The 18,724-nt window shown below is 32.0% G+C and overlaps 9 protein-coding genes across 9 annotated transcripts; 4 read left to right on the top strand and 5 right to left on the bottom strand.

The window, feature by feature from the left end:
- Positions 1–106: 106 nt before the first annotated feature.
- GO595_009473 (ribosomal protein L38e) lies at positions 107–334 on the bottom strand (the record flags this gene model as incomplete). Its single annotated transcript, XM_067923162.1, has 1 exon — positions 107–334. The coding sequence occupies one exon, from the start codon at positions 332–334 to the stop codon at positions 107–109; it is 228 nt and encodes a 75-aa protein (XP_067770475.1).
- Positions 335–847: 513 nt separating this feature from the next.
- Positions 848–2,068, top strand: GO595_009472 (proline--tRNA ligase; the record flags this gene model as incomplete). Its single annotated transcript, XM_067923161.1, has 1 exon — positions 848–2,068. The coding sequence occupies one exon, from the start codon at positions 848–850 to the stop codon at positions 2,066–2,068; it is 1,221 nt and encodes a 406-aa protein (XP_067770474.1).
- Positions 2,069–2,200: 132 nt separating this feature from the next.
- On the top strand, positions 2,201–3,619 carry GO595_009471 (serine/threonine-protein phosphatase 5; the record flags this gene model as incomplete). The annotated part of the gene is made up of 1 exon (XM_067923160.1): positions 2,201–3,619. The coding sequence occupies one exon, from the start codon at positions 2,201–2,203 to the stop codon at positions 3,617–3,619; it is 1,419 nt and encodes a 472-aa protein (XP_067770473.1).
- Positions 3,620–4,307: 688 nt separating this feature from the next.
- GO595_009470 (RasGEF domain containing protein) lies at positions 4,308–6,227 on the bottom strand (the record flags this gene model as incomplete). Its single annotated transcript, XM_067923159.1, has 1 exon — positions 4,308–6,227. One exon carries the CDS (start codon positions 6,225–6,227, stop codon positions 4,308–4,310), a length of 1,920 nt encoding a protein of 639 aa, XP_067770472.1.
- A 258-nt stretch (positions 6,228–6,485) lies between these two features.
- GO595_009469 (Cell differentiation family, Rcd1-like containing protein) lies at positions 6,486–6,929 on the bottom strand (the record flags this gene model as incomplete). The annotated part of the gene is made up of 1 exon (XM_067923158.1): positions 6,486–6,929. One exon carries the CDS (start codon positions 6,927–6,929, stop codon positions 6,486–6,488), a length of 444 nt encoding a protein of 147 aa, XP_067770471.1.
- Positions 6,930–7,485: 556 nt separating this feature from the next.
- GO595_009468 (uncharacterized protein) lies at positions 7,486–9,012 on the bottom strand (the record flags this gene model as incomplete). The annotated part of the gene is made up of 1 exon (XM_067923157.1): positions 7,486–9,012. One exon carries the CDS (start codon positions 9,010–9,012, stop codon positions 7,486–7,488), a length of 1,527 nt encoding a protein of 508 aa, XP_067770470.1.
- A 345-nt stretch (positions 9,013–9,357) lies between these two features.
- GO595_009467 (uncharacterized protein) lies at positions 9,358–10,332 on the top strand (the record flags this gene model as incomplete). The annotated part of the gene is made up of 1 exon (XM_067923155.1): positions 9,358–10,332. The coding sequence occupies one exon, from the start codon at positions 9,358–9,360 to the stop codon at positions 10,330–10,332; it is 975 nt and encodes a 324-aa protein (XP_067770469.1).
- A 1,940-nt stretch (positions 10,333–12,272) lies between these two features.
- Positions 12,273–13,517, top strand: GO595_009466 (Transmembrane amino acid transporter protein; the record flags this gene model as incomplete). The annotated part of the gene is made up of 1 exon (XM_067923154.1): positions 12,273–13,517. One exon carries the CDS (start codon positions 12,273–12,275, stop codon positions 13,515–13,517), a length of 1,245 nt encoding a protein of 414 aa, XP_067770468.1.
- A 3,172-nt stretch (positions 13,518–16,689) lies between these two features.
- Positions 16,690–17,619, bottom strand: GO595_009465 (uncharacterized protein; the record flags this gene model as incomplete). The annotated part of the gene is made up of 1 exon (XM_067923153.1): positions 16,690–17,619. One exon carries the CDS (start codon positions 17,617–17,619, stop codon positions 16,690–16,692), a length of 930 nt encoding a protein of 309 aa, XP_067770467.1.
- Positions 17,620–18,724: the final 1,105 nt, after the last annotated feature.

Below are 18,724 nucleotides of genomic sequence, written 5' to 3'. Positions count from 1 at the left end.
TTTTTTGTAAATATTATACGGTAAAATTTTTGAGTTTTAAAAAAAAAGTTGAGGAAAAGATTTATATGAAATAATTTCATTGAGAAAAAAAAAATTAAAAGTTTATTTATTCGCGTTTGTCAAGATAGATTACTTCAAGTCCTTGAGGAATTGATTCTGTAACAAGTTGAACAAACTTGGGTTGCTTAACAGTTAATGTGTAAAGATATTTTGTAGTCCTGAGCTTGAATTTTGTGTCACCGCTCTTTTTAACTTTCTTGACCTTGACCCATTTAGCATCTGGTCGAGCAGCAAGCTCAAGGAATTTACGTGGAGTTGCAACTGATTTTGGCATGTAACGGAATGGATGGCCAAACCGTTTTCTATTTTTGAAGGAAAAGTGTCATTCAAAAAGTCAAAGCAGCTTTTTTTCAGTTTTATTTAATCGTCTTTTCCAGTTGGAAACAATATCAAGCAAGTTTATAAATCATTCTTCGTTCCTTGTTTGAGCCCACACAAGATTTAATATCTATAGCAGTAATCTTTTTTTAATTTGAATGAAGATAATATTTTGAATTTATTAACAATAAGGATCTGCTTAAAAATGATATATCTAATATAAATTAAATACTTTTGGATAGAACGTCAGTAGTAAAATGATATGTTTTTATAGGTTTAAATCAATATATAAACATTTAATGTGAAAGTGAAAGGTTTGGCTTTGATGATAAACGTCTTTCATTCAAATATTGGGCGAGACCAAAATCTTTTTGAAAGGAAAACTAGCCATTTTCCAATGATTTTCTGAGGGTCACCTCATCTAACCGTCGTATTTAAGAAGGCGTTTCAATGCACAGCCATTCTTTTGATGATTGATCAAGAATTCATTGATAAATATCAAGCAATTATTAGACTTGGCTTAGTTGATGATAGATATCCTCTAGATCATACTACAATCCAATTACCAAATGGTTGGTATGGAATTAACTCTATTTTAGAAGGATTTGGTCAAGTTCTTCATAATAAGTTTGAATATGATGAAATGCTTGTCCCAACCATTTCCACTAAAGCACAATTTAAATCAATTCCAGAAGCAATTAAAGGAGATCTTGACGAAAAAGTTCTCAAAATTACACATACTGGTCTCACAAAGCTTAATGACCCATTTTATCTTTCTTACCATCCAGAGCTTGTTGTTCCTCAAATTGAAAAACTAACAACTCGTTCTTATAGAGATCTTCCAGTTCGTCGTTTACTTAGTTATTTCAGATATTGTGAAAACAAAGGTTCTGTTGAAGTGTCTCTTATCACAGATCGCGAATATCCTGCCATTGATGCTGAAGGTATATTTGCAACCGAAGAAGAATACAATAAAGAGATTGAAGAAGTCACCAAAGAGTTCACACAATTCCTTTCTTGCAAACTTCACCTTTATGTGTTCACAGCAGAGAAAGATAACTGCGTTAAGTATTATGCAGTACTTCCAGATCTCACAATTCTTGAAGTTGCTTGTCTTCATAAGTATGGAAAAGAACTTTCAGCTGCTATTGAGTTCCAAGTACTTGAAGCAAACAATAAATTTGCTCCACCATATATATTTGATTTAAACATCACATCAAAGATGTTTGCTGCAATTGTTGCCAACAACTCCGAAGTTGGCAAAGTTATCCTCCCGTCATATCTTATCCGTTCTCATGGCACATCATATGGTGTTGATATAACTAATCTTAAGAATGTTCGTATTGATACCACAAACAAACCTTTCACAGCTGATTCATTTAAACAAATCATCTCAGAAGGTCAACTCTTTGCTCTTAAACCAGCAGATGCAGGAAAAGTGACACTTGTATTAGAAAATGGTGAAGAAACAATTGATTCATCAGCTCTAGAAAACAAGCTTAATGAGATTATAAAGAAGCATGATGAAGAACTTGATGCAAAAGCTAAAGCGCAATTTGAGGAAAGAGTCCAAAAGGCTGTCATCAGCATTGATAATGGATCTAAAGCACCCGAAGGATACGTTGAAATCGGAATTAAAAATGGTGAGCAAGGAAAAACTGCTTATGCGAAGCCATTTCTTCCTCTTTAAATAAATAAATGAGGCATAGACAATTATATATATGTTATATTTACTCAATAAAACCAATGAACTGTCACTTTTGATCGGACCACGGTGAATTTCTTCACAAAAAATATTATCGGCGATATTATTCTTTGAACCATGTCGCAAACAATTTCGGCCCAACACGCAGAAGGAAACAACTTTTTCAGGTCTAAAAAATATTTCGATGCTTGTAAGTGTTATCAACTTGCTATCGAAGAGATTCCACCTGAAAACAAAGTTGTTTTATCAACAATTTATACAAACCTTTCAGCAGCACAACTACAAATTGAAAAATACGCAGAGTCAATAGAATCAGCAACAAAAGCAATTGAATTAAATCCACAAAATGTAAAAGCATATTATCGTCGTGGCCAAGCTTTAGGTTGTACTCTTGATTGGAAAGACTCATATAATGATTTCCTTAGCGCTGCTAAAATACAGCCCAAAGAAAAGTTTTGGAGGGACCAAATGGAATTTGCAAAGAAGCAGTTACTCATGAAAGGATATCGTGAAGCAATGAGCAACGATGATGACAATCTTGTTATTACCGTTCCTGAAGATGAACCTACACAACAAGTTCAACTTCCAGAATTCACTCTCGATTATGTCCGTCAATTAATGACAGATTTATTTAACAACAAGCTCCCACCCACCAGGGTTGTCACTCACATGATTTCCTTAATGAAAGACATGAATCAACAAATGGCCAATATTGTTGATCTTACACAACCAGGCCATATTCGTATAGTTGGTGATACCCATGGTCAATACCAAGATCTTCTTAATATATTTAAGCAATTTGGGGAGCCATCCACTGATAATCCATATTTGTTCAATGGCGATTATGTTGATCGCGGGTCAATGGGTGTTGAAATTCTATTAACCTTATTTGCCTGGAAGTTATATAATCCTAAATGCGTCTATATGAATCGAGGGAATCATGAAACCATGACCATGAATTCATTGTATGGCTTTTCACGTGAGTGCACTAGCAAATACAACTCGAACATCTATAAGCAATTTAGTGATTTCTTTAATTATTTACCATTAGGCCATATAATTAATGGTAAGACACTAGTAATCCATGGCGGATTATTTAGAGATCAATCGATCACCATTAAAGACATTAATGGAATGGATCGATTTTCACAGCCACCTGAAACAGGCCCATTAAATGATATCTTATGGAGTGATCCTATGGAAGAAAATGGCTTCGCGCCATCGCCAAGAGGTGTAACAAGTACATTTGGACCTGATGTAACTGAACAATTCTTACAAAAGAATAACTTGGACTTGTTGATTAGATCGCATCAGGTACAAGAAAATGGTTATGGCGTAATGCATAACGGAAAATGTATTACAATATTCTCTGCACCAAATTATATCGGACAAATGGATAACAAAGGAGCGGTCGTGCTCATGGAATATAACGAGGACTTGTCACTGAAGGATTACAAGTTCCAACAATTCGAGGCTCAGCCAATACCTGAGAATTATAGACCAATGAAATACGCAAACATACCTGCGTTCTACTAAACTTTGATTTGAATTTTTGGTGTTTTAGTTAATGTATAACTTTAAGTTGTGGCGAATGACTTTGATAATTATCAAATGGAGTGAAAGCAATCGGTGATGTGACTCTTCTGTGGATAGCGCGTGGAAATATAGCAATTATCGAAAAAACAAAACCAGAAATGGATCAAGTAGCTCTCCTTGGGGAAGAGGATTATTGATTAATCCATGGGATAATGGAAACAATCAAAAATCATACAGATTCATCAATAATATTAACAATTGTATCATCACTCAAATCTAATAATGATAATTAGCCAACAGCTGTGACATCACCATATCGTGTATCACCACAATTTCACATAGCCAACAAGTATATCTAAATAAATAATGTTAATTTTTATTTTATTCAAATGATATTTAGCATTATGTTTATATTTCAAAAATTGAAAATAGTGATCAAAAATCGTAGGAATGCTTCAAATTTGTGTTCTATCTTGTTTTCCAATAGAATTTTATATAATTTCCCATCTCCTATAAGTAGGTGGTATTTAGAAGTCATTGCATTGTAATTAAAATTGCTGTAAAATGTATAAAATTTCGATTTGAGTGATTTACACAACTTTTTCATATACAACGATTATTTTCAAAAGAAATTCACCCAATTATTCGTTCGTTTATTACGGTTTTACATCACGAAAGTTTTGATGTTCTAAGTAATTTCCATTTGTTCCAACAATTTCTCCTCCAACTTACTAACAATCTCTTGCGCCGACATCTTAGTACCTTGCAATATTACCTTTTCTATTTGTGGGATTGTGTAATAATTATAAGCTTGATTTTGGAACCTATATAAGATTGTACATCTTTCTGCTAACGTTCTCATTTTCTCCCAATTAATTAATCCGTCGATATAATCATTCATTTGGAGCACTTTCTTATCAATTCTTTTAATTTCTGCGTGCATATTTGGTATACAAGGGACCCAACCTTCGAATCTTTGAGTCAAACAAGTTTCATATGGCGTTGGTTTCTTTGCTTCATATTTATCATTTTCACCTGATTCTTTCCACATTTCCAATAATTTATTTTTCTTTTGTTCCAAATTATTTTTATCTTTTGGATCTTTTGATAAGAATGCACAAACATCATCTCGTAACATTAATTGTGTCAAACAAGATACTGCATCGAAGTTACATAATTCTTTAAATTGCTTAATTATTTCAAAGATTCGATCATATGCTTGATCCTTATTAGTGGAACTTAAATAAGCATCTGCTACTAATCGTGTAATATCTTCACCGAATTGGAAGAAATCATTTAATGTTTGCGTTTGAATTGTTGCTTTTCTAGACTTTAATGCAACGATAAATTCTAATGAATGAATTGACGCATATTTCTTATGATATATTAACGTTATTTGACGTGCAACTTCAAGAGGTTCTGGATCTAATATCGATAAACTTGGCTTAAATAAGACTTGTGGATCTTTGATCATCGGTTCTTGATCAAAGTTACATGTACCTTTCTTAGTACCATAAGTTAATCCAGTCTTTAATGTCTTTAAGATTGCTTGAGCATAAACTTTAAGTTTTTCATGTTGCGGATCATTACAAATTCTTGTCAAGAATTTTTGGATCAAATCAATCGTCTTCTTACCAATGAATAATCCATGATAATTGATCCATTTCTTTAATAGGTTTATGATACTTTTACGTAAGTCAGAGATTTGTTGTTGTTCGATTTTCTCTGATTCATATTTAGTTCCTTCCAAGTTAAGATCAAATAATTCAACAATATGATTAAGAAAATGTTGCGCACTAGTGATAGAATGTATTGTCAAAAAGAATAATTGTTGACATTCATCATTAATACCATGAACTTCTGTTGTACATTGATATACAATTAATCGTTTTAATGATGCAGCAGTAAGGTTTTGATAGTCGTGATTATTAGGGTCACTAAAGCGACAGTTTAAGTCCGGATTAAAGTATTCGTCCCAAATTGTCTTCGGATCTTCTCGATATGGCGATGAAAAGAAATCTTCCTCCAAATACTCAGTAATGTTTTCATGGTTTAAGTCCGCTGGTACATTCCATGGGTCTTCGCGATGGCCAACTGCAATTGATGTCAAGAGATGTAAATCTGTTCGATCCCATGGTTGATCTGATGTTTGAAAAACATGTCCACATTCATTAGATAACACTTCGGCCGTACGGTACATACCAATTGCTTGAAGATGTTGATAGATTAGCTCAAGAATTGTCTTCCGATCAATACACGATAATGCCGTAAACGTTTGAGTATGCGTAACATTGGCAAAGGAAAACCCGCCAGAGACTTGTAATGATTTCTCTCGCATCGCAAGAATTTGTGGATTTTCCGCAAGGATTTGATTGAGCCAATGACTCCGCTCTTCATTGAGCTTCTCCATGTCGATCGGCCTTTCGGCAGTTGAACGCCGCTCCGAAACATCTGAAAGTCTGGATACTTCGTTAATTACTGAACCGGAAAGAATGGAACTTGACTGAGGAGTATCGTACGATGTGCCGATTACATTTGATACTGGAAGAGAGGACGGCGTCGACGATTGTTTGCTTCCTGTGAGAATGGATGTGGTTGGAACTGACATTGTATCTAATTTTGTCAGTTTTGTTATTTCAATGGGCCCACTTTTTGAACGAAAAAGTGGAGAAATTAATGAAAAGCCCTCAAAATGATCTCTGATGACTCCTCAAATGGAATAATTTGAATTTGAATAGAAGAGAACTCTTCGGCACATCAAAGCTTGATGCCAAAATCTCACTCACAAAAAGAATTTTAATTTGAAAGTTTTATGAATATGAAACAAAACAAACACTTAATAAGGATGAGAAGCGAAATGCAATTGTCAACAACCACTTTTGAGAGTGTACAACATATTTATAAATTCTTCGCTGCAGGCCTCGGTCGCTTGAATGTCTTTGAAGGAATTGTTCCACATTGAGACGATGATTGGCTTTGCCTTATCTTTCTCAATTAGTGCGTTGAATGAGTTTACGATATATTTCGAAAGATTTGGAACAAAGTTTTTACATAGCCGAACAACGACTTCGCTGAGGACTTTAACCACTGAAGCGATTTTTTCGATATCTGAGCAAATTGACTCTATTCCATGTGCATTTGAGATAATTTTGTCTAAGATAAAAGCGGAAACTATTTGTGTGACGTCTGTTCCGTATTTGAGAATTTTGAGTAGTATTGGAATGAGATCGATTTGGATGTAATAATCGATGATTTCTTGTGAATCATCGAGTAAAAGATCCGAAAATATTCCGAGTGACGCTAATTTCATATATTCGATTTCCTTCTTTGGGATATTTGAATATAAAAACGGAAGAAGATACGTCGGAATGTTTGCTTGAATGAACGGAATTTTTGTTTCCGGGTCTTTTGATATACACTGAAATAGGGATAATATGTCTAATGCTTTTTCTGTATTCGATTCATCAATATTTCCAGATGAAACACTCGGATAAAAAGAAATTATTTCGCCTAACAAACTGCTTATCACTCCCGGCGTATACCATAGATGTGATGGCAGATTTGGAATTCGATTTTTATAATTTTTCAGATAATGAATAGTACTCGCTCTGTTATCAGAAGAAGATACAATGTTACTCACGATTTGTATTATTTGTTCTGATGTTTGAGTCCGTAGTTTATTTGGAGGGGAAAGTTGATACTTTTGGTTGTTCATTCTGAAAACTTTTTAAATGACTTTTGAATGAATGTAAAAAATAATACATTGAAAGCAAAAAATGAAAATTAATGATATTTCAAATGATAATTTACATAACAGTTATGAATTTATATGGATCAAATGCATATATCGAATTATGATAATTTTCTTAGTACACTTTAAACCACATTTCGACTGGCTTTTCATTTATGTTAATTTCTTCGTTTTCCGGTGTTATCAAATTTGTATAAATATGAATTATGCAATACGGATTAAACACTGGGAACGACAAAGACGGATGGTAATTAAACTCTCCATTGTTATCGATTGGTATTTCCAATCTTATTTGTTGATATGGAGGATTTAATTGGTGTAATGGTACATCGATCACAATTACAAACTTATAATCAGGCGGTGGCAACGGCGATATTTTCCCAATGAAAGGGATAGTAAAGTTCTGCAAGAATTGCCGTGCAGGCGTAAGCTTTGTGTTTGACTCGGGGCTTTTCAGCGTGCAGACATATTTTGACACCGTAAACGTATTCTCATTGAATTGCTGAACCAGAAAACCGTTTGGCGACTTTTTCAATAGCATCAGTTCGACTGCGTCTTTCATTGCCTCATCCTCCTTCACGATTTGCCTCACGTTCAGTATTGAGTTTTCTGTTAACCTCTTTAGCCTGTCCAAGTCCACAAATCTGTTTTCGATCTTTGGCTGGAAACTTTCTTTTCTCATTTTCTCGTAATACGCTAAAATCGGAGTGAAACAAAATGCGTACTTTTGTAAGTACTCTGGTAAAGGAAATGGCGACTGTTGACAAGCAGATAAAATCGATATAATTTTCGCGAAATTCTCTGGTTTCACAAGATCTATTTCATTTGTGATTGTTGAACGAGATTTCAAAAATCGGTCAGCAACAATACGCATGAAATAGAAGTTGTTGACACCGAACGCATAAGCGGTGAAGTTCACTCGCTCGCGGTTAAACCGTCGGGCTGCGTTGCTAAGTTCGTCGAGCACTTTTTGAGTTTGTGATGTGCTTATTGCTTTGAGTTGTGAGATGCAGTCGAGAACGTTCTGCTTTTCCTCAGGAGTTGATCCTGATTCCACAATGATTGGAAGGATAACGCGAAGTTGGTTATCTTCGAGTGTGATTAAATGATTTAGAATTCGACATGCATTCGATAACGCATGAATAGCTTCTGAGCGTACTTTGGGTGATGTGTCATTTGTCATTTGTGTAATAGCTGTGATAACTTGCTGAGAATGTTTGTCATCGGGCGTTTTGATTGTGGACGCTAATAATTTGATTGACTCGACACGAACTTCGGGATATGGATCTTCTAAACAGACTTCCATGGTGCCAACGTGCATAGAGTTTGGCGATGAAAAATTTTTCTCTTGTTTTGAGAGAGTTTCAAGAACGAAAGATGTTGGAATTCCTATGGAATTGAGTATTGATAATGCTTTAACACGAATGAGTGGACTTGGGTCACGAGAAAAGAGGAAAAGGACATTGTAAATGGCCATTTGATCATCTTTGGATGAAGAAAAAAATTTGAATTCAAATGTTGAAAGGAATTTTTTTTTGGATAATATATTAGTGCTATCAAACACAGAGAACCCTTCAGCCATTATTGGGTTTTGTGGAATATTTGTCCATCTTTTGGCTTTTTGCGCATGATTTGAAGACATTGATATTGGCCAAATAAACGCACAATTAATGCCACTTTTTATCATATGGAATATTATACTGAAATTAATGAACTTTTGGATAATATAAAAAAAATAAAAACACCGCAAGATGAATCACTGGAAAAATTAAAAAAATATTTCGTGGAGGAAAGTGGAAAAGAAATTTATCTTATGTTTTCAGAATGGTTATCTCTTCTTGATTCATTTCCATTTGCTTTATTTAAGAGATTATCCGGCTTAATTATTATTCTCATCGATAAACTTAAAACAAGTTCGCCTCTAATTTCTCAAGAATTCATAGAATTAATATTTCAATTAACATCAAGTTTCACTCCTGAACAACTTATGGAAATTCCAGAATTCATTCAAGAAGAAACACCAACAGATCCTAGTGCAACATATTATATTTATTTATCACTTTTTGTTCCAGAGTTTCCACAAAAAAATGCAGAAATTGTTCTCAATCTTTTCCTTAATGGTTCCACAGAAGTTACTAAAGAAGTAGCAGTTACTTTTTCCAAGTATCCACATTCATATCAATTATCATTTTCTCGTTGTGCACTTTATTTCCCCGATAAATTCACACTCCTTTCTCTTGAGCGTCTGTCTCTTCTTTTGATGAAGTCAGGTCGACCACATCTTCAAAATGATGGAATTAAATTATCATCATTTATTACAAATCCAACATCTCCACGTGACTTATTCACTTCCATAGTTACTAGTGGTCCTTATCTATCCACTATTGAAGCAGCTAGGTCATCTTGGTCAACAGCATTAAAAATCTTAAATTCAATGAACGAAGAAAACAAGTTTCATACGCTTCGTTTAGTCCTTGAAAGTCCCGAAACACCGGAAGCGACATTATGTGTTATTATTCAAGAGTTAAAACGTATTATCCACTCAAGTAAAAGTGGCTTATTTAGGTCTCCAATGGTCGGAAACACGCTTCTTCCATTAATAATGAATCCTAATGTTACTCGAAATCCTGTTGGGAAAACAGAACTTTTGGTTACATCGCTTAACTTTTTGCAATATTTATTGATCGTCGACAAAAGAATTCATTGTTTTGCTTTGTTCGGAAATCAAAACCAAATGAAAAACATTCAAAAAGCGGTTGATGAAGTGAAAGTGGCACTAAAAAAGTCGAAAAGTGACAACGAAAAACCAAAAGAAAAAATTTTGGAAAATATGAAAAAAGTCAACTTTGGAAAGGAATTGACGAGAAATGATATAGACAAAGTAGTGGAATCAACAAATCTTTCGATAGCACGTGTTCAATTTAATGTAGAATTGATTGAAGAAGTTTTAAATGCAAATTGATTTATTTTTGTGTAAATTATTTAAATTATAAATTCATACCCATTAATGTATGGGAAGAAATTAACTAAAAAAAAATTATAACTCCAAAAAATGGAGTCAACAAAACTAAAATAAAGGAACATTCCTTTGTCGCACTTGTGTTTAACTCTTCGTAAATAGGAACAAAAAGAAACAACAAATAAATAAAAGTGCAAACTTCATTTAATTTTTTTTTTCTTAAAAAAATCTTTTTAATTAATTTCCAACCCTTCATTACGTAATGAACATATACAGAAGTATATACTTCATATTTATGATAAGAAACAAAATATCTTGGAAAATACTCATTGTTATAAAGTTATATTCATAAAATAATTTATAAATTTAAATTTATATTAAAATTGATGAAAATTAATAAATAACAAATTTTTTGAATTATTTGTAAAAAATCAATTTATTCACATGTGAAATATCTAATGTATTATATAATTTTGTTTGAAAAATCACCGGAATTATATGTTAGTGTTGGTATGTCACTTTTGATTTCAGTTGACTGAAACTTGTTTCCATTCTTCATACATCTGAAAGAACATTTCGCCAACTTCATCTGCATCGGAGCATTGTTCAAGAATCGTTTCTACGTCTGACATTTCTGAATCAATCAAATCGCATAATTCAATTCTTTGTTCATTATTCAAATTCAAGTTAAGTATTGTCATTAACTTGTAAAAACACTCTTTCGTGAACTGCGGATTTGGTAGAAACTCAAGAAGTTTAGCTACAACTCGTATGTCATAAACCATATTAAATGGGAAATACAATATTAACGTTTTGAAAATTTCAACTTGTTCCTTGTAATCAACAACATCGAATAGATTTATCATAATTTCTATGAGCTCATCATCAAACGGACCAGACCATTCATCATATTTAACTCGAAATAATTTCATTGTAGGTGATACTAATTCTTTATATTGCTTCATGTACTCAACATATTTTTGTGCTATAGTGATTGGAACATTCGGGATGTCGCACAAAAGCTCTCCTAAAGAGCAAAGAACAGTCGACGGTTGACGGTTATCGGATAAAGTATTCAAATTTTCGTATATAAAATTGTAATTAATTCCATTAATTCCTTGTAGTATAATTTGATGAGTTGTGTTAATTACACTTCTAATAGTTTGCGGTTGAGTTGAGTGAATTAGTGTGCTAAGCAAATTTGTTATCTGATGATAAAAAATTTCTGGAAGTGGACCCATAAATACAATTGTTTCAAGAAAACTTGAAGCTCTTGGACAATTGGTTAAATATGGTGATTTGCTAAGGATTTCAAGTATACCATTTTCGAGTAAATGATTTCGAAAATCGATCGATCTCTTAATTAAATATTTTAGAACTAAGAGAGTTTGTGTAAAAGTTGCTTTTAATTTGGTGTTTGAAAGAACATTTATAAGATATGTGACATTTTGAGGTAAAAAAAAAAATTGATAAGGGAAAAATTTTGTAGATGATAAAAAAGCAACAATTGTCAAACACTTCGAGAGAATAATTGTGTCATCTAAGTTTTGTACAAATGAAAAAAATTGAACAATTGGATAATCAATTTGATCAAGTTTTTGTTCTAAAACACGAAATCTACTTAGTGTCGACATTTCACTTAGAACATTTATGTTGTTTTCAATGTTTATACCGTTAAGGATTTCATTCATTGGAATTAATAAAGATTGATAAATTTCTTCTGGGTTGATATTTTCTTTAGGGCTATGTTGAGTAGATCTACTTAATGCCCTTTTTAATTCTAGACTATCGTCTAGAATATTTTTCTTCATTAGTTTTATTGGTAGTCAAGACGATGAGTAATTTTAATAGTTTATTTTTCATTCAATTACGCTGTAAATGTAAACTATATAATTATTTACTTTTTCAGTAAAAACGACGGCGCAAACAAAGCAGACATAAAAATGGACTCTCAACAACTTCAGAGTATGGAAAAACCATTATTATCTGAAGAATCAACGATTCAACAACCACCGAAAATTGCTATGGGCCGAGCCATAATTTTTTTGACCAATATTATTACAGGAATTGGTCTTCTTGGGATTCCATACTGCTTCCGTAGTGGTGTTGGAACAAATTTAATAGTTATCATTTTTATTGCAGCAATAAGTTATTTTTCTTTTGTTTGCTTAATTGATTCAGCCGCAAAGTCAGGCGTAAGTGATTACTACAATTTAATGAGTGTTTCATTTGGAAAACCAAGGTTTAATATTATTCCACAATTAACCACAATTATCGTACTTTTTGGTGTCAACATTATATATGCACAATTTTCATGTAAAATCATTCAAGCTGTTCTTGATGAAATCAAAGGTGTTCCATCATGGTGTTACAGCCGTTGGTTTCTTGTGTTTGCTAGTGTTGGTTTAATTACATTTCCAATTACAATGCTCAAATCTGTTGGAGCACTTTCATACGTATCTATGTCTGCTCTTGTCATTGCTGTGTGTTATATTATTCATGACGTTGTTATGTTTGCCAAACAACCGTTTGATCCACAACATCAATTAAAGATATTCACGCTTAATAACATTTTCATCCCATCACTTGCCATCCAGTGCACCTCCTTTACGTGCCATCCCTTTATTTTCGGCACCTTAGGTCAGATGCAATCAAATACTCCAAAGCGCCAAGCCGTTGCTATGTTCTTTTCCACACTTGCCGCCACTGTCCTTTACATCCTAGGTGGTATCTTTCCGTATCTTACACTTTTTGATGGCATTCTCGATTCTGTCATCTTATCATATTATCCCAAAGGTGAAGTGTTCACAATCATAATAAAAGCACTTTATTCGATCCTCCTACTTCTTACATCCCCTAATCTCCTGTTTTTCATGCGTCAAGCGTTTGATGCAATGATTTTCCAAGATCGGCCAATGACGACATTTCGATGGATTCTCGAAGGAGGCGGAATTCTTCTTTGCGCTGCGCTAATTGCGATCAACGTACAAAGCGTAAATACCATCTTTTCGTTCATCGGAGGTTTGGCGTGTCCGGTTATGTCATACATAATACCAGCGATATATTACATACGGATTTGCAAGAGGGACTCCATGCCGAAGTTCATAATGGCCTGGTGCTTGCTGGTGATTGGAGTGGCATTCATTGTGATCTGTATGTATGATAACATACGATCACTTGCCAAATAAATAAATATTCTTTTATATAATATGTGAATTGATTAAGTTTTATATAAACTATTTACATATTAATACTTTTGTTTTTCAAATTCGATTAAATTTTTTTTATTATTTAGAAGATCTTAATGCAGAGCATTAAATAAGTTAAAATACTTTTTCCATATGAATTCTTCATCTGATTTGAAGCCCATTAGAATATATTTGTGCTAAAGACCAATTAGCATTTCATATTTACATAAATCAATGAGAAAAACAATAATTTCATAAGAAACAATATATAGCGCATTATTTATACTTTAATATTATATTGTTAAGTTATTTGTTATTTCTTTAATCGAACTATAATTAGTTTTAGGTGAAAATGTCAAAATTAAAAATAATAAAAACATTTATTTATATAATTTAAATTAAAAAAACATTAACCAAAATTCGATGAATCCGAATAAAGATTCTCTGTGAATGCTTCCGAGACAGTTCTTGCTCTTTGTTTAACAATTATTAATTCTCTATTCATTGTATCTATTCTTATATCTTGATTTTTTAGTTCTTCTTCATATTCTTTAATTTTTTTATTTGCGTTTTTTAACTGTTTATTTAGTTCCGCATATACATTATTTAAATGTTTTAAATTTTTTTCTGATATTTCATCATTTGATTTTTTATTTTTTGTAATTAATTCGCAATAATTATTCAATTTCTTGATCTCATTTTTTAATTCCAAAATATTTTGAGTTAATTCGTTTTGTTCTTCTTCATTACTTATTAATTCTAATCTTTTCTCCATTGCGATTTCACGCGCTTCGTTCAGTTTATCTTTAATAAATTTCATTTTCTTATGAATTATATTTTGATTATTATCAATAGACATTGATGAAACTTCTTTAATTTTAAGTTGGTTCTTAAGTTTTTCTCGACTTTCATTAATTATTTCGTTCGTTGGATCGATTTCTTTACGTAATGAAATGCGTAAAGTTGCAATTTGATCTTCGTAATTTTTAACAATATTTTCCTTTAAAGTTGAAATTCTTTTGTTTTCTGTTTCTTCAATCGCAACGAGTTTGCGAAGTTGTTCATTTTCTCGTTTTTGTGTTTTGTATATTTCTATTAAATTCGTTTCTTCTGTTTCTTTGGTTTCTAAAATTGTTTCAAGTTCAGCTTGTTTCGAAACTAAAATATGCAGTTTTTTGATGAGATCTGGAAGACGAATAGAGTGAAGCGATTGGAGTTTTTGTGATTTTTGTTTCGTTTGTTTTTGAATTTTAGTAATTAATCTTGACTTCCATAAACAAAAATATTTACTGATTTTTCGTCTTTGGAGAATAAAATTAACTGTTCTGGCTTGTCTGGAAATTGAGATTTCATGCCTAAATATTCTGAAAATTTGATTAATTTTTTCTAAATGGTGGAAATGTTTGAGTGAATCTGCTCGTATATCAACGTCAAAATTTGGTTGTGTTAAGGAAAAATAAAATGTCTCCCTTTTTTTGATTTTTTTATTTACAGATTCTTTCCATCTTTGGTTCATTTTGGAAAGAAGCAATTTATCTGTAATATGATCTAAAAGGAGGAGTTCTAGAGTGTCACTATCTTCGGATTGTAAAGCGAAAGAATCATCACTTGTATCAATTTCAGTTTGATTTTCTGTTGAAATTAAAGAGTCATCCATTGTTTCCGAAAGAGGAAAAGATATCAATCTTGAAGGTGCACTTGATTCGGAAAATTCGGATGTTTCGTCTTGTTCCATTAAAAGCTCTTAACGTATTTTTTTAATTCACTTCTTCTTTCAAGAGTCTATTATATCATTTGAGTTTTGTTACATGTCTGGTGTTATATGTACGTTTTTTATTATATTTGTGAATACAACAAGAAGTAATATTTTATTCTTGTAAAAAATTTAGAAGACAGGAACAAAAAACAATTTTCTCATAATCACTTATAATTATGCTTTTACTTTTTATAAATAAGTTAGAATAAGTTTTTTTTAATTATTTTATTGTTGTTGATGTCAGTGTTAATTCATGTGAAAGTATCCAAAGCACAATATTTAAATTATGATGAAGAAAATGATAAACTACCAAATACATTTGTTGTTTTATGTCTTAGAAGTCAATTCCCAACCAATTGCTTTGCTTCTTCTATTCAAGAAAAAACACAAAATCCAATATGGAATGATGAATTCTTTTTTAAATGTAAAGAGCCTGAATTGGATTCATTATTTATTGATATATATCAATTCATTGATGACTATCATAAGAATAAGATTGTGGACACAATAATATTTCCAATATCAAAATTAAACAAAATAACAAAAATTATTAAAAACTTTTACTTGAAGCAATCAACAATAAATAAAAGCAAAAACGTGGTAGGATTATTAACACTTGAATTTAAAACATTTAGCAAATCAATCAAAGCAAGAACAAAAAAGATAACAAAAGCTAAAACAGAGAAAATATCGGGCCCAACTTTACCCATTAAAAAAAAGAAAGCATTCAAAAAATTCTTCTAAAAGTGAGAAGGAATGTCATTACTTTGAAGAATCATGTGATAGTGAACAATATGACCATAAGAAAAGAATAAATCACAGAAAGGTGCAAAAATAGAAAATATTTTAAGATCGAAGAAAAATAGATAAGAACCATTTGATTTTTATGAAGAAGATTTTTATGATAAAAATAATCAAAAAATATAAATGAAATCTTTTCCAAAAAGGATGGATTAAAAGAAAATAAGCTATTTTTGTTATTGAAATTGGCTATTAGTATATTAAGAAATATGTAATCCAAAATTTAAAAAAAATATTTTAAATAATATGAACAAATCAAAAGTTTATTTGCAAAATGTTGTTTTAATATCATTATTTGGTTATTTTTTTTTCTAATTAAAGCTATACATATTATCGTTTAAACCTTTTTTGTGATGCACCTGCTCTAATAGGAAATTAGCTCTGTATCCTGAATTTGTCAACCATTATTCTTTGAAACCATAATCCATTATGGTAATCGCAATTCCGCTGATACATAAAAATCATTAATATAATTGAAAATGATTTGCAAAATATAAAATTAATAAACAAAATTTAATTAATTTTAATTTCATTAATATAAATATTTTTCCTTCCCAAATTATATTCATCAAAAGTTTTTCATTAACAAAAATTTAGACACAAAACCAAATTTTATCACATCATTGACTGCCGCGGGTCGATCATTGTTTGATATCCGCCATACGACATATCGCCCCCGTTCATCAGTGTCCTCTGCATCATTTCTCTTGCGTTTCTCAGCTTTTCTCGTTCCCTTGCGATCGCGGAAACTTCGTCTCTGAGCTCTCTGACGACTGATGAAACTTCTGATGCGCCGATGCTTCTTCGGATACTTTCCAATTCGCGAAGTATCGACTTCTCAAGATCACGATCTTGTGCTCCTCTTCTTCCAGACGTTGCACGCGAACGTTCAATTTGTCGCTTTTCTTTCATAAATTCTTCGGTTTGTTGTTGCAAAAATTTTCGCTCTTCAGCAAGCTGTTTTTCGCGCGCTGCAACTTCGGCTTGAAGATGTCGGATTTTACGCTCTTCTTCGTCAACTTGTGATTGCGAAAGAGAAATTTCTGAGGCGCGTGAAGTGATCTCAGATTTCTCTTTTCGAATCATGGAAATGATACTAGAAAGTTGTTGCTGGAAATTGGTGTTAGTGGTGTCTAGTTGCTGAAGAGAGAGTTTAATTTGATGTTCAAGAGAAGAAACTTGGGAATTACGTGATGAATTTCTTTCACTTGCAGAATAATCAGCAACCTCGGACTTGAGTGATCGAAGGCGATCGCTGATAGTTGTGGTAACTGCAGTGGTTAATTGCGATAACTCACGATCTTGTTGAGCTCGAATTGCTGATATTTGTGAAGCAACTGAAGAACGAACAACCCGAAGAACTTCAGATTTGATCTTGTCAAGAGCATCTTGCAGTCGTGCTGCAGTTTTATCACTTCTTTGATAATTTTCAATTATTGTGCGTGCTTCCGAAATTAATTCGACACGAAGATTATTAACTTTTTCGTCTATAGTTTGTTGCAATCTTTTTTCGAGAGCATTTAATTGTTCTTGGGAAATAGACATGTATGAAAATTATAAACGTACACCTTTCGAACGTTTACATTGCTGAAAATGTTTTTTGCGCTTTCATTACATTTGGAAAAGAGTTTATAAAGTAATTTTGTAACAACAAGTGCAGAAATACTACATGTTGAAAAAAAATGGTATTTGTCTTATTTTTTTAATTCACATTCTTTATGCAATAGATAATCAGAAAATTTTAAATGCATAACAAGATATTACTTTATTTAAACAACTCATGCTCTATTTGTGTGCTTTTATCGAAAATATTTACAAATACTCTTGTCATTAATATTATTAACAGATATATATGCATTCTTTTATACCCATTAATTAACCATTTAATGCATGCAACAAGTAAACTTTGCTTCTTAGGACTAAATACAAAAGGCATTAAGAAATGTGCAATGAAATCAGATAAAATTAAATAAAGCAACCCAAAATCTGGAGCAAAAATCGAAAGAAACGCAGAAATTACAAAACAGAGAAATTGTGGAATGCGTAAAAACATCGGTGTAGGTGCACTACTTATTTTCCCATTATTAGTCAATGTGTCAAAAATGCTTCGATTGTCTTGTTTTGAAAGATGTGCATGTAAATACGAATGTGAATTTGACTTTTGAGCGTTATTTGAATTTGTTTTGTTGATGTCATCTGAAATTTTCTGAAATTTTTCTTGGATGTCTTTTTCATCTTCTTTTTGTTTCTCACAATTTGATTTTTCTCCTTGTTGAGGTGGCATACCTTCGTTGTCTTGTGTTTTATCTTTCTTTTCATCAACTTTTGGAACATCTACTTCTTTAATTTCTTTGGTTTGAGATTCTTTGCTGTCTTGTTCTTCTTTTTTTTCAACAACTTTTGGAATGTTTGTATTAACTTCTTTGCTTTGTTGAATTGGATTTTCTTGTTTTTCACCATTTTCTAAAGACCTGAGTTCAAGGATTCTTTTTTGTCTAGCCAACCTTTTTTGTAATAATGCTTCATTTCGTTTTTTAAAAGCTTCTGGATCCATTAATTGGTTGTAAGCAGCAAAATTTAAATTCAATGAAAAATCAATGACAATATAAATTCAATTAAAACTTATGGCACATTACCAGAATTCAAATTA

Source organism: Histomonas meleagridis (genome assembly GCF_020186115.1).
Source record: "Histomonas meleagridis strain 2922-C6/04-10x chromosome Unknown contig_9, whole genome shotgun sequence".
NCBI lineage: Eukaryota > Parabasalia > Tritrichomonadida > Dientamoebidae > Histomonas > Histomonas meleagridis.
Note: the sequence above shows the minus strand (reverse complement) of the source record. Positions and strands in the feature narration are given on the sequence as shown.